This window comes from Botryllus schlosseri, chromosome 4 (genome assembly GCF_051294905.1).
Source record: "Botryllus schlosseri isolate E-star chromosome 4, Bs_hap1, whole genome shotgun sequence".
NCBI lineage: Eukaryota > Metazoa > Chordata > Ascidiacea > Stolidobranchia > Styelidae > Botryllus > Botryllus schlosseri.
This window is the reverse complement of record NC_137239.1, coordinates 20,547,453-20,563,686: the sequence shown is the minus strand read 5'-3', so window position 1 is coordinate 20,563,686 and position 16,234 is coordinate 20,547,453. Positions and strand designations below refer to the sequence as shown.

The following is a 16,234-nucleotide window of genomic DNA, read 5'->3' as shown; positions in this document are numbered from 1 at the left end:
CGAAACAACTTGGAGTAGCCTTTAAAAAGGGGCATTGCCCTCTAAAAATGATGTGGCCTCAAATTGAAGGGAAAAACGAAAGAAAAATTTCGGCCGCAGCCGTTTTCTCCGGAACGCCACCGTAATGGAGCTGTAATGTATTGAAATTTCCATAGTTGCATCACGCTCTAGCAGTCACGCAGAGATCGAACTTTATATAGTTGTCAGTCGATGTTCCGAAGGAAATATATCGTACACGCCAAGGTGGTTTGGATACCGCGTTCAACGTAAGATGATGTCCAGTCAGGAGATTTATGTCAAAGTCGGGCCTAGTGTATTCTATTTCCTTCATAACATCGGCTGACAAGTGACAACTATATAAAGTAGACTGAGAGACAATAAATTTTTCATGGCCTCCTGGAAAAGGCCCTCAGGTTGTAAGCCCCTGATGTAGAGGATGGTTTCTCTTCGGCAATAGGGGTTATAATTTCATCTCATAATGGCGGAGCCGAAATCTAGTGCCCCGTCTTATTTCGTTGTGAATGAACTGTCCTTTCATATACCAGTCCTCTTTACAGCTGATGTTCGCCAGCATCTATCTGCTGTTCATCCCATTCATGTGGCACCGTGGAATTTTTGCACGCGTCATGGCTATGATACAAGGTAGCGCAACGATCCGTGAGCATACCGTCTCTTAAAATATGTCAAGTAGCCTACCAATCGATTCTGATTGTAGGCTATATCTTTGTGACAAAAGTAAAATCCGTAAAATCTGGACATTTGCCAGGGGACAATTTGTCAGGGGAGAATTCGCCGCGTTCTGATTATACGATTTACTGGAAGATCGTCGTTTTCCTCTGCTTGGCATCATTGTTCGGCGCCATACTTTCTATAATGTGCATTAGAGGGATACGGAAGGTGCGTTTTTAGTAAAGGCCAAATCTTCGCATGTGCTGGCTAACTCGGTCGTTTAATTACTATTTCGTTACAGGAGCACCGCTGGCTGATGATTTCGTATCTGGTGTTCATGATTATCCTAGCCCTCCTCGTGGTTGTTGGTGGTTCATTGTGTATTTCCGAACTTTTTCAAAGGCTGGATCAACTCAACCATGCGATAAATTCGGAGACTATGGCGGTTGGTAACAGATAATACTGGTCTACACGATTTTGCGCCAGGATTTCTCTGGGTCATTTTTACCCAATATTCGGGCGCTGAATCCGAATCTGGTGTTATTTTTGTTCCATCACATCACGTTTTTGAAATAATATAAAGGTCGATTATTGTTACTACTTTTTCGGGATACTCAAGTAGATTTTGCTTACGTACAGTACTTAATGAAGTGGTTATTTTGTCAGACTACTTCCATTTCTACCTGAACACAATGTGAATAAACTATTTACTCTTGCAATTTGGATTTTGCGTTAGTCGAGAAGATACATCTTGCGATTTCGTACGTGCAGCCACCTCCGAGTAACAGCCAAAAGAATGCGACTATCCCAACCAAACATACTTAAATACTCATGCACATACCGACTGATACATACTCCTCAGACCTTTCATTTTCGTCTATCACTTGAAGCATTTTTGACATGTCTAATGAATTTAAACTTCCGCTATACTAAGGAAATACAAATGCGCATGTTCTACAAAAGAAGGCCAGGCAATAAACCATATATAATTCCTTCAAAATCAACTAGGTCAGAAACAACTTTCCTCGATTGCGATACAATGTGACGGTATTTTCAAACTCCAAAAAATAGTATGATAAGCCCACGCGCTCAACTTAGAGTGATAAGCAGGTAATGATGATATAGCCTACTCGTTCAAGGTAGCATGATTGATAACCATTTTGGTTCTTTGGAAAGGCAGATACCCTGTGTATTTTCATAATTCAAAGCAAGCACATAGGACCACACATCTGGGTAGGGTTGCATTTAAAACAAAAATCAATTTAAAACAAACACGTTTAAAACAAAGCCCTTGTTTAAAACATTTTTTTAACCATGACGTCAAGAATATTCAATTGTGACGTCATATTAGTTTGGCATTGACAATTGAAAATATAGGGTAAATATAGCTCCTTTGACGAAATATCTGTACTATTGCTGCTGAACCGACTATTCTGAGGGTTCCAACCATCCCATATCGATATACGTCGGTTGTAGCGGGTGGTAATTGTCCGTAGGCTCATATAACATGTTTTTTTGGAAAATATTTACACAATTATGGCATAATTTTACAACTTGTTTAAAGCATGGGCGGCCAACCTTTTCGGCCAAAGGGTCACATGAGATTTGCGAATGATTGCGTGGGCCACTTGAATGTTGATGACCGTTTTTAGTCGTCCGATAGGAGCGAACCGGAATAGGTAACGATGTGAACAAGACTATTACTACGCATCAAATCGATAATAGTTATGTACTGAAAAGTCATTGTGCATAGCGCACTCATCACCTAACCGCGCGAACCGCGAAAATTTTTCAACTTTAATTAATGAGTTCGGCCAATACTAATGTCACTTGCATATATTGCGGGGCACATCTGCACATCGCTGGGCGCTGGGCTCATTTGGCAAGGACAGGATTATTCGGCGCTTAGACGCATAAATATCAAAGATTTCGGCAAAGTGCGTCGATCATGTATCATTAAAGGTTTTATCGCCGACCATCTTTCTACGAGTGCAGACGCGACGTTGGATGTTGGACGACACGTTCTCTCATTATTGCGAATAAAGTCAGACTCAATTCAGTAAATTGGGCGTATTTTAATTTTCGGGAGGGGGTACTAAAAGCAATAATTCGAGTGACAATGAATGGCGCCAAATCATGTCAAATAAATCTACCACGAAATATTTTACGTTATGGTGACATACGAAGATCTACGAAAAATATGACTGGCCCCTGGCTACGCTAATGCCGCGGAACTGATATTTTAGTCATCAACGTCCAAAATTTCGCGGACAGGCTAATCAAATTTCTGGTTGGCCTTGCAAGTCCACAATAAATTATCCGGGTCATATAATATTTGATACTATAACTAACTTTGAGAATTATCTCGCGGGCCACTCAAAATCTTCTCGCGGGCCACGGGTTGGCCGACCTGGTTTAAAGTATGTTTTAAACAAAGTGTTTCAAAACACCGTTTGTTTTAAATGCAACCCTACATCTGGGTGATATACAATAGAGTGCGCAATTCTTCTCGACATTTTATACGAACCATATAATGCTTATTACTTACAAAATTGGTCGTTTTACGAAAGAGCAGCGTGCAGTCGCAAAATGAATAGACCGATTAAGTAAAGAGAATGATGGTAACTGAGTTAAGCATGGAGGTACTAAACACAGCCTTTAAACCATTAGCGATGTATCAAGAAGAAAACAGCTACCAACTGAAATGGTTACATCCATATATATTTTCAAATTTTGAAAAGAGGCCCTGATTGAAAGAACAGTCAAAACAACTGGATTAAAGTTGACTGAAAACTCATTCCTCTTGTTCAACAGCAGCCCAGGTTTCATCATAGATGATTGCTGTTTTACACTCACCGAAATGTCACCAACAAAGTCGAAATTTGCTCGATTTATGATATTGAGCAAAGTTCGTAGCGAAAAATTCTGACGAGATAAAACAATTATAAACGCAAAATCGGATTCAGCAACCAAATATTAACCAAAATCAATCACGAAATTTTTTGACGAAAAACACTATTGGAATTTTTAGGCCAGTGTAATTGAAACATTCTTGTTTCCAGGAAATGATAGGGGTTGGCAAGGCGATTGTGGTTTTAATGTTCCTGCTGCTGTGTTGGGTATTTGTGAGTATCATTTCTGTTAATGATTAAGCAGCTATTCTATCACTCTCAGGCCTATTGGTTAATGATTAACACTTTAGCTGCCAATGGGAATTACCAGCAAATGCCAGCAAACAATGAATTTTCGACTAGTTGCAAATCTGGCAGGGATCGGTCATGCTGATAACTGGTAACTTTGTGCATCTGATGACAATTTATTATAAAAATATTGCAATTATTTTGTTGCTTATTTTATGAAAAGCCACCTAGTGATCAAACCAAAACAAGGGTGTCCCTATCCAATTGTATACAGATGTGATTTTACAAAATACTTCAGGCAACGAAAATGCTTGATAATGACAAGTCTATTGAGTACCCTCGATTACAGCCGTAATCCGGAGTTGAAACCAATTGCGGACTTTACTGTACCCATTTGAAAAATATCCTAAATATAGGATCACTGGCACTTTTGGGGATTGTGTGAAATCCTGAATATAGGATTGTTGGCAGCGAAAGTGTTAAGCATGGGGAATGATTCATTAATCAACTATTGGCTATTGGTTCCGTATTATTTTCTATTCATTTCATAATGACACGCCGGTTTCGGCTAATGTGAAAACGCGAGCTTATTGGCGTGTGGCAATGTGTAGTCTATCTATACATGCATGGAAAAAGATTTAGGAGGGCGTATGAAATTGAGTGGGTTAATTGTTTTAACGCTGTAATATAATTTTCGATACATACATTCCAGAGCAGTTACCTGGTAACAGTAATCGCGCATGTTTCTCCGTAAATATGTAGATTATCCTATATATCATGTTTAACAAATGCGTATATTCCCCACTAGAAACCATTGAATTCCCCATCGATTGGGACCCACTGTACTACACGCATCTAGCATGTCACAAAACCCCTATTCGCGAACAATGCAATTGGCAAAAATAATATGGTTACGGACGAAATAAGTTGGCATACTTCTATGATCCCCTTGCTTTAGTCGTAATCCGGCGTTGCCCCTGACGACCCTGCTTATGCGTTGTGGTGATTCCAAGATATTTAAGTGTAAACGTGAACGTTGGAATTTGGCTTATTAATAAAAAATCGCGTGTCGGGTTTCTTTAAGTCCGCAGACCTATTGGGTCAGAAGTTGCACAGCAGTGCGACCATAGATACTTGAATTGTATATTTGTTTAACTAATACAGTGGTTCACAACCGGTGGACCGCGGCACACTAGTGTGCCCTTTACGTCTCGCAAGTGTGCCGCGAGCGATTTTTTCAGAAATTTTGAAATTATGCGCAAAATAATTCTAGTCTATAGCAAACAATTAATAATCTAAATCGAGTTTGATCTGAAGTTTGAACATCTAACATATCAAAATTGATGTTATGTCCGCAATCAATAACCCTCTTGAGTTCGCTTTACCGGACATATCGCGTGCCTTGAAGACTTAATTAAATTTTGCACAAGACGTTGATTGATCGCGGAGAAGGGCAGACATAGCGGCTCCTGTGCGACAATGCAGTATTCTAATTCTCATTGTCTCCCCAATCACCGACGATAAATGTCACATGCGATAAATGAACTCCTTTGGGATTATGACGTTCGTGTTTACAAATTCAAGTTACAAACACGGCAACAGCAATCCACATTGCGATTGTTAGGTATGGTGCCGGCAGTTCCGTTAAAATGTAGGCTTGTAGAACAACGTTTTGTATCACAACACAACGTTGTGTTGCTGTCGACGGATATGAGAATTGAAAGAAGTAAAGTAGATCAAATTATATCAGTCAACAAATCTCTTCGGCGCTGACGTTATAATCTTGGTTTGTTGAAGGTATAATTGAACTGATGCGGGTGACTGTCAGTAGGACTATTGAGGTATCGCTATCGTATCCTCAGGCGAGCTACACGATCTGCGCGGAAAGGCATTGTATAGCCGGGTATAGCCTACACCTCCTCGTCTCCGTATTCGTTAGAGGCGATCGTGCTTGACCTATTCGACCGAATGCGACAGTGAGCAGATTAATTGTCAAACAAATCTTACGAAATAGTATCTAAGGACAGCCCGAAGTTTCTGTGAAGTCGTTTATCAAGATGGCCACTTTTAATTTCGTCTGAAGACGTTCTGTTTGTTGTAATCTCGACGGGACGATATTCTGGCGAGAGGAAAACGATGTCTTTCTATCACGGCTTAGTAAGCTATATGAGGGACGCTTCACGTACAAAAGTTTACTTATAGAAGTATTAAAATAGAGAAGTTTATTTCAAAAGAAAGAAAGTACAGAAACATTTTGGATTGACTGCAGAGGTGGTCACATTAGTCAGCGTTACTACCGGTTGATATAAGTATTCTGGTAGTTTGTAGATGCCGTAAGCCAAAAAAGTTCAGAACCACTGTGATGGGCGCCGCGAACTATTTTTCATTTCCAAAGGGTGCCACGAGGTCAGAAAGGCTGAGAACCACTGAACTAATATATTCTTCATGTAAACTGCAACTGCCTACAACGGTTCCGCGTTGGCGCTTTCGCTTCTATGAATAACTATTTTTTGGTCCATTTTTACACATAACTCTGAACTCAGTGTGCTTTTTTTCCTTCTCGAAACAATGTCACTGACTCGTTCCCAATGGTTACTAATGTTAACCCACAATGTTGCTGTCGGGTGGTTATGATGTGACCTATGAACAATTGAAAAGACTCGACATTTGCTGTATTGAGGTATTATTTGATGGAAGTATTCTCTGTAAAAAATCTCCACATTTGTTACAGATGTGCTGGATAATATAGGCCATTTTCAATCTATGTCAAATCGCTTCGCGGGCTGGATGAAATCGCTTGGCGGGCCGTATGTTTGACACCCCTGATTTAAAGACAACAAAGTTGCTCAACGCGTATAAGAAGGAAAATAATATTAGTTATGATTATTCCAATCTAATTATCATAAAAACGAATGGTATTCGACCGCCGTTGCGTTACAACTTGTATTTCGCTTATCGTAATTTCCAGTCCGTAAACTACCAAGAGAGTTTTAAAAGCGTAGGCTATGAGAATGTAGAAGTTATATGAGTATTTATATCAATTTGTTAAACTTGGAAATATTTTCTGCGCTTTGGTAGGATGATCATCAGGCAATATATATTTGACGTAAACCATCAACGTAATTCAAAAATATCCAGCTTATCTTGTAGCGGCGCTACGATATGCCGGCCTCCAAGACGCATTGTAACTTGAAGAAATCTGGTTATCTCTGATAAAAGAATGCACAGTTGTCAGCTGGACAGTGGACACCCTGTTGTAAGCTAATCAAGCTAATGAGTGTGACCCACAGCTTGGGGGGGAATGGACATTTGATTCGCTGACGCAAAATGATTGTAGCGATGTAAAATAACATTTCAAAATATATTCTAATGCAGTGGTTTCCAACTGGTGGGGAATTCCCAACTTGTGGGGAATTTAGGGGTTTCTAGTTGGCAATAGACTCACCTGTGAAAAAAATCTTTACATTGTTAATTCATTCATCAAAGGTCTTTGTGTCTTTGTCAAATGCCAATCGTATCTCTAATATATCTTAGCTCATTTGCAATTAAGCAATTCGTATGATCAGTGCTTCCAATTAGCGAGAATCGATGGGACCTATATGATGATCTTCCGCATATAGGTAGTTATATATTCGTATGCGAAATGGTGTGATTGAAATCATCTGATTCGTTATAATAAGAGTCAATATGTATATGAATATGTATTCACTCGTGATCGAGACTCGCTCATTGTTGCGTAACCGGACTCGTTACATATTAAATCACATATTACATATTAAATCACATATTTCTTTCTTTTAGAGTTATAGTAGCGTGCGAAAGCATAGCTTATGACGGCTTATATCTGTAATACGCATAAGTTCTTTAACACCAGGAAGTTTATCTGAGCCATGCATTATTTGGCATTTACACATGTAAATTGATGACATCTCGCTACATTCGGAAAAATTTCAAACCCTTCCTATTTTTCTGTCGGCTTACATATATAGTTTGTGGAGGCGCAACATTGCGTTTACGGTTACCAGTTCACTGCTCAATAATTCTATTGCGTGCTGTTCAGTTTTGGGGGTCTATAGCATTATCACCGAGCTTCTAGCTGTAAGACTGACGACTTAGACAGACACCTTTACAAGCCGAACCCGAAGTGTATTCCCCAAGCAGACCACATGCATGTCTGCTATCAAACCAATACAGGAACCCTTCGCCGGGCTCAATCAAGCATATCACAACACCACAGGGTCTTAACTTTCACCAATAGCAAGTCTTTAAAAAAACAAAATCTTTCCAAAGTTTCTTGGAGGGAGCAATTTTAAAGGGTACATAGAAATATAGATTTCAGGTTGCGGGAAATAAACAAAAATAGGCTAGGAACCAACCGTCTAATTTGACAATACCTTTGTTTTATGTAATTTTGTAGAGATGTTACTGCTAGCTGTGCGTTGCCACACTGCATTAACATGTCATGAGATTCGGTTGTGATTTCCAAATAATCCCGCGTGTATAGGCTACGTTACGTCTTTGATGATTACGCATGATTACGCTGACGACATATGCTATAAAGAAACCGGGGATATCATCGATGCATCAGGGTTGTTTAAATGTATAATTCTATCCAAAATAATTAGAATATAAACGCCGGAACATTTCACCGCACCAGAAATAGAATTTCACTTGAGAGGTTGCGCAAGTTGCAAAAGTATGGAAAAAGTATCAAATATGGATTGGAAGAATGTTGCTATGGTATGGAAAAATTGTTAAATATGTTATGGAACGATTGGCGCTGGTATAGAGTATGGAATAATCCCATTCCATTCCATATCACACCATGCCCTGCTTCTTTCGTTGCGACGCAATTGTAAAAACTTGTTTGACTTACGACGCACCACTTATTGTAGCTTTTACAATAATAGCCTGTCTCGTACCAGCCGTGGTGAATTATTATATGCGATCTATAATTATTACGTAATCAAAAGTCTGATTCGAAAGCGGTGTAGTGGCACGCACCCAGTGCATCCTCCCGCCTGAGCCTTTCGTCACGCAGAAAAATGACGTCAAATGGACTTTCTGCTTTCTTTCTCGTAACATTAATCATATTTTCGTAAAAACGGCTCGTTGAGCACGAGGTACGAAAATAGTAGTAAATACCATCATTACTGACTAACATTTGCAAGTTACTGTAACGCAGATTTCTCGATCATTAAGAGTTCTTAAAGTATGGGTCGCAAAGGGTACAATTTTAGGTCGCCACAGCACCAATGAGATCTGTTAACATGTATGCAATGATTGTTGAATTTCTTGCAATAATTTTATTCGTGCTTTGCGCGATTTCTTGCTATTAGTGTTCCACAGTGGCGGCTCGTCCTATAGGGCAACTGGGGCATTGCCCCACCTAAAATTCTGTTCAATAACAATTTAACCATTTATAGACGCACAGCAATCAATATATACCGAGATCACAGCGAAACCCGCGTTCTTCTTGTGCTTTCGCTTGCAAACGCCCATACATAGCGAAGTCTCTGCGAAAATCGAATTCTCTTCTGTGTTTTCGCTTTGTGAATGCCTAGCCGGGGCTTGCCCCGGTAGCGCTCATAACAAGCTTTCACTATCTATTCTCTCAAAGCCGCGCACAATAAAGAAACGGTGATTTACTCTCTGCTATTCGTAAAATGGCCGAGCAACCGGGGCAAATATGCTTGCTCGCCCCTAAGGTGTGATGTAACAATCGTATCTATATCTGAACTCGGTTACCGTAATATGCGTTGAGTCGACCTTTGCTGGAATAGGTCGATTTTGACGGTGTTTCGCACCATGATATTTCTTGAAACTTGGTATGATATGTCGTGAAGGTAGTATTTAACACTGCTCCAAGTTTCAGGCTTGCTACTTAAAGATAATGGTAGTAATTCCGTTTCCGAAGTTCAGTGTGTGCTGATCTATCATGTACATAGTAAAGCAAACAGATTTTACTCAAAAGCCGGTATTGGTCTCCATTGATTTTGACGATGTTCTATACCGAGATCGGTCATGACATTTGGCACGATAAGTGTTAGTATCGACCGCTGTAACAAGTTTTAAGTTTGTCACTGAACTATGTGGGTGGTAATTTCGTTTCCAAAGTCGAGTAAGAGCTGACTCTTCATTTATCGCCAACAAATTTACGCAAAAGCCGTTATTGATCTCTATTGATTTCAACGATGTTCCATACCTAGATCTGTCATGAGCTTTCGCACGGTATGTCTGGATTTTAGTATCGAACACGGTGCCAAGTCTTAAAGTTGACACTCAATGATTGAGGCAGTTATTTCGTTTTCGAGGTCGAGTATGGTAGAGATGCGCGCTGATCTGATACTTAGCCTACCTACGTCATTGCGGATCTCACGCAATAGCCGGTGTCGGTCTGTGCTAATCTATAGTCTGCGTTGCATAACGAGATCGGTGATGATATTTCCAATGGTATATCTCGATGATCGCATGAAACAGCTGACCAAGATTCTCGGTTTGCATTCAAATATTCACATAATTTTATGTTTGCCAATGTCCATTTCACTGTGAAATTGTGGCCTTCAAACCATTTGCTTACAATCCCCTGTCAAATGCGATAGCTATTTCATTTTCGATGTCGGCTAACAGCTGATCATTCGATCAGCCTATTCCTCGATCTATTTTACTCAAAGTTCGGTGTTCGTCTGTTTGTATTGATTTTGACAGTGTACCATACCGGAATGGGTTATGAGATTGCGTATGCTACTTCTCGATGATTTCTTGTAACAGTATACTAAGTTACGGCTTTTATTCACGTATTTATTGATTAGTATATTTTCCAACGGCGATTTCGCAGCAGACTTATAGACTGTAAGCCGTATGTGTTGTGTCACAGTCTCCAGTTTCAAGGCCAAAATGTCCTATGATGTTCCGAGACCGAAGTTCCGAGGCTGCTGTCCTTAGTTCTTCAAAGACCATTCAAATTGATGTTCTGGATTCAATATGACAGGCCCAATCTATGAGATAAGAATTGCGTATGTGTCCGAACTCGTTGACCTTTCCAGTTAGGCTTACGCAATCTCTCGAGTTCTAGTCATTGGAATGAGTCAGGTCAAGTCAAGTGCGAACATGAATCGTATTGAATCTTTGCTCCGTACGTAGTTTACGCAGTTGTCTTTAGAGCGAAAATGAGAGGTCTAGAAGTTGTCCAGTCTATTGATCCAATCGTACGCCGGGTGCCTACGTTTTGGTTGCCTATTATCACCTGGTCGTAACCAGAGATGGCCACAGTCCGGTTCAGGAGCCGGAGCAGGATTTCAATGTTTTTTTACCTGGCCGGACTGGATCCGGATTTTGAATTTGGGGTGACGGTCGGATTTTAGCCGGATTTTTTTGCTGTGATATGATTAATTAGCATTGTTCTGGCAGGATTTTTTCGGATTCCGAACTGGACATTCACCAGCCGGATTTCTTTGGACTATGAATTTCCAATTGCCAGCCGGATCCGGATAGATTCGGATCCCGAAATTTTGGAATCCGCCCATCTCTGGTCGTAACCACCAGCTCAGTGGTCGTAACACACCAGGATCGTGTACGAAACACTTTCGGACGGGCTTAGAAAAATTAGGGTCTATCGATTTGCGTAATCTATAACTATACCATGAAATCATAACGCATGCTACTAAGGATGACCTGATACTTGATTCGTGGCATAGGGACGATTCTTAGTTCACGTACATTTTGTAAAATAATCCTTTGTTAAAAAATAAATGAATAAAACATTTGTTACCACACTTCAAGTCACGGCTCACCGGCAAACCTCTCGCGGCACCTACGTTAAAATCACTGTTGTCGGGAAATTCATGTGAGCATCATAAAGTTACTTTTTTACGTTGGAAAACGCCATTGTGACGTCATGTTGATAAAAGTCGCTCGCAGCCCTTGCCCCACCACCCGATATTGTCACGAGCCGCCACTGGTGTTCCAAGTGTTGGGGACAGCAGCCATTCGCGAATTTTATTTTAAAAAAGAACACAAATCGGAGCAGCGTATCATTAGGTAGCTCTCTTTGATAATTATTGATTTTATATTGCAAGCCATCAGGCAGAAGCATTAAACAGACATGTGGATACTGCACCCCGTCGACGAACCGGGGCTTTTGTGTCATAGCCTACTCTTAAAAACGATTGCTGCCAGCAAGCATTTTTCACTTGCCGAAAAGGTATTTAGTTTATGATGGTTAAATTCAAAACGAAGGAAAAGAATGAACTTTTCAATGACACACTCGATGGCTTAAACCAGTAGCTTACTTGTTGCAGATCTGCGCATCTTCATTTTCTTTTTGTATAACGATTTTCGGTAGATTTGTGCGGATGACATATGTTTTGCAAAAAAATGCGGATGGTGCTCCAAAAGGTTGAAAAGCACTGCTCTGAATTATGACGTCGCAATGGTAATCCCAGACAAATGTACGGACATTTGTCAACGAGTATATGTTTATTTAGAATTTATAATTCTTAAACAGGGGTCCGCGGACCCTTGAGGGTGCGACGCACCAAAGTAGAAGGTACGAGATGCAATGTGCAATTATACGTTATTTAATAGAAAATTGATCAAAATGTCCAATCACAATAATTCGTTGGCAAAATTCTATAAAGATCACTAGTCCCTTTGTACCCATATGCGTCGTGCATTGTACCCAGTATTGTTTGGATGCTCAGAGGATGTTCAGATTCCAGGAACATTATGCACCACGTTTCCATTCCGTCTCATGAGAGACCAATCACTCTGCGACCACCCGGGGATACAGTTGAACTTGCTCGATAAAAGCTTTTATTCCTTGATACGACTATATAATAACTATAGTATGTAGGTTATTATAGTCTCCATTGATCTCGAAGAACACTTGATTACAGTCACGTTAAACTATCCTCGTGAGTTATTGGGTATGATTGACGAATGTTTTTCGTCCTTACTCGAATGGATAGCATTGATTGCGTCAGATTTCTGATGTCATATGGGTGGCATTCTAAAGGTGGTGAGTTATGGCTCGTTAACAACCGCACGCGTCGACATTAGGTTGATATAATTTCAAGCGCTTCCTGGTATAGTGCTAGTACTAAATACTAGGGATGGTGTGAACGCGAGGTTCACGTTCGTGTTCTGTGTGCGAACCTCGGAAATTTAGAGGTTCGCGTTCACAACAGAACCTCGGTAGGTTCTGCACTGTGAACCTTTTTCATAGATTACAATTTTCACTTCATTGTAACATCTTTGGTTCAAATTTATTATATTTCAACTGCGGGCCACTCTATGTATGGCGCTGGCAGCATAAAAAAACCAACACTAAACGCACATGCACTTTGACAATCTAAAAAGTTTTACTTGCTTTGTTACAATAGTTTGCTCGAAATATCCAGCTTTCCGTTTGTGGATATTTAGTGACACTCTGCTGTGAGCTTGAGCCGCAATCACACAACATCACGAGCCGAATACGTGGTCATGGTCAGCGAATGATGCTTATTCAACCAATCAATGAGATTGATATCGTTTTCTGATGCAAAAAATCTAGCAGGCGTACGGGGTCAATCTTGAATTCATATCTTTACTGTATCATTAAAACCAAATCCGTGCGATTGAGGTGTTGGCTACTGCCGTACAACTTGTTAATGGGGTAATATCTGTAGCAAGTATAGAAACCCGTTTTAAACTCAATATCAATGTAGCAATACCCAGACGCCGAATACATTGTCCGGTCTGGCCTAGACATTCAAGGCGTAAGCTTATATTTCTTCTTAAGTCCTCGCCGAAATTGTTGGCAAAGCGACGGAAGATATTGATTTTATGGGAGTATTATATCCCTTGATTGCCTCAGTTGATACATTTAGCGGCGTTTAAAACACCAATATGTACTTCAGCATTGAGGCCTTATATGTGGCCCGAGTCGTCGCTAGGTATCGTGTATATTAATATAGGTTATCGCTTCATTGAAAAATAGAGATGAAATTAGCAAAATGACGTCACGTGACGTCACGAGGTTCACGTTCGTGTTCACACAGAACTTTTCAAAAAGGTTCGCGTTCACACGAACCTGAACCTTTCAGAGGTTCACACCATCCCTACTAAATACCAATTGATAGCTGTGTTGGCTACTCGGTTGTTTTAATAAATTCCCCGGGACTGGTCTAGTCATGCATCTTGTCTTCACAGATCACGCCCATCTGCGTGGTGGGCATTCACTGTCAACTACTGATGAGTGGTACCACCAGAGGATACACAAGTGCGGCAGTGCCCCTTGAATTGCGATCGATGGATGTCCAGACCAGGAGCCTCCGCGGCATGAATAGGTCGTAAAATCAGCTGGAGGTATTTTGAGCCGTACGCGGGACCGGGATGTAGGCTATATACAACCGTACAGTGTACAGTGGACAAGGACATGAACATGGACAAGTTTTCAGCACTTAATTTTTGTGTTCTCGTAATTGCATATCCCTTATCTATTCGCTTGTAAATTATTGTAGACCGTGATTGTATTCCGCCTTCGCGTCCGCCATAGCCGTGCAGTTGCATACAGTTTACTTCAATAAATGATTGGGCTTACGTCTTTTTGTAATAAAGTATAGTTACTGTCGCAAAGGCTCAAGTTCTCGTGCGATAAAATTAGATCAGTCCCCGGGAACCGACTGCAGGAGCGGTGAATAGCGAAGCGGTATGCTATACACAGATACAATGCCGATGGGTCGCAGGGTTATCTTGAGCAGTGCCCGCCAACCTTTGGGGTGACCTCAATATAAAGAAAAAATGAAATCAGCATATATACATGCGATCCCATTTTGTTCTCCGATACGGATAAAATAATTGTAAGTAGACCTAATGCTGAAGTACGTATACAATTAGGCCTGTAGATAAATGCTGGATTGCTGGTACACATACGGTAAGTGTTTCGAAACAATTATTTTTGTTAAGCTTCAATTTATTAGTGAACTGGACCTCGCGAACGCAGAATTGTCAGTGTGCTTCAAAGTTTAATTTGCAGTTGGAGCCTCGTGAATGTAAGTGGTAGGTAAGTATTGAAGGGGGAGGGGGGGGGGTTAATGGGGCTTAACTACTTAGATTTTCGCCACAGCACGATATCTGGCGATAATGACTGTTGTACTTATTCGATGGTGTACTATTCTTGATATTGCCCATCCACTTAATATCGTGAATTCGATGACTGGCCCTATAGTATGTACATCTGTGAGTACGGACTGTGGCATTAGTGGTATTTTATTCCGCTCGACGGTCTGAATTAGATTCGCCCTGGCACCGTCATGCTTGGGGCAACGGAGGAGGAAATGCTCCACGTTTTCTTTGATCCCGCATGCATCACAAAGGCCATTTTTCTTCATAACAGATACCTGGCGTCAACTAGGGACATTGAATTAAAGGACCAGCGGTCTGCTACACCAGTCTACAATCTAATTAGGATTCCAGATTCCCTGCTGGACCCTATCAGCTACCCGAAATGGGAAAAAAGATGGGTGAGCGTTTGTTTCGATACCGCGTTTGGACTTCGACGTATGGTATTTTACATATTGGCTCATATCATGCAATAATGGAGAATATCCTGCAAATTTTAATGACAGTTCAATTAATGACAGTTCAACGAATTTGAGTACAGTTGTAAATTTGCCCAGCCGTCTTCTACTTCCAGTTTAACGGGTGTAGGCCTCTTTGTAGTTTACGACACAGAATTATTGGGACAGCTGGGCGATATTTTTAAGGGGTTAAGGCGTAATATTTTGTAAATGGCACCTTTTTTGACATCTTGCGAATTTGAAAACCAGCGTCGAGCATAAGTCTACGACCCCTTGTCCAGTTCTACTTCGTCAAACTACTTGGCAGAGACAACGTGGTAAATTTCTACTCGGGTACAAGCGGAGTAGAGTTTTCTGAGTAAATAAAAATTAAACTTTTACAGGTATAGTTTAATTAAAAAACAAAAACTGTCGAGTGTGGAATTAGTCACAAATTACTGGCCACCCTCGACCGCTCGAGCACATTTTTGTGACGCCTTTCGTTTTCCGATTCAAGGAATTTTGGCATGTCTTGTTATGTTTTTTATTTAATCGTCAGATTATATTTTCGTCTGCCAAAGACACGCACACAATGCGATGCGATATACAAGACACACAATGGGTGTATTGAACAGACAAGGGGATGCTAAAGGACCCACCAGTTGGGGTCTCTTACACTGGCATCAACCTCGACCTAGTCACAGTCACAGTCTTCTTCGATATTAATCTTCTCTTTGTCGGTCGGTCGAATACACTGGTCGTTTTACGGCAGGCCGATATGTGATTCCTGATCTCCCTACTTTCAGTGCAGCAATGCCCGGTTTCGTTGTAGGTTTTTGTGAGACTCCCACGCTTCTAATAGTAATTGAAAGTTTACGACTCCAC

General features: G+C 40.7%; 1 protein-coding gene across 1 annotated transcript; it reads left to right on the top strand.

Annotated features, from left to right (window-relative positions):
• Nucleotides 1-770: 770 nt before the first annotated feature.
• On the top strand, nt 771-14,426 carry LOC145437336 (uncharacterized). Its single transcript, XM_080314539.1, has 4 exons — nt 771-897; nt 971-1,114; nt 3,732-3,794; nt 14,001-14,426. Exons 1-4 carry the CDS (start codon nt 874-876, stop codon nt 14,142-14,144), a joined length of 375 nt encoding a protein of 124 aa, XP_080170665.1. The 5' UTR covers nt 771-873; the 3' UTR covers nt 14,145-14,426.
• The last annotated feature ends 1,808 nt before the right edge of the window (nt 14,427-16,234 follow it).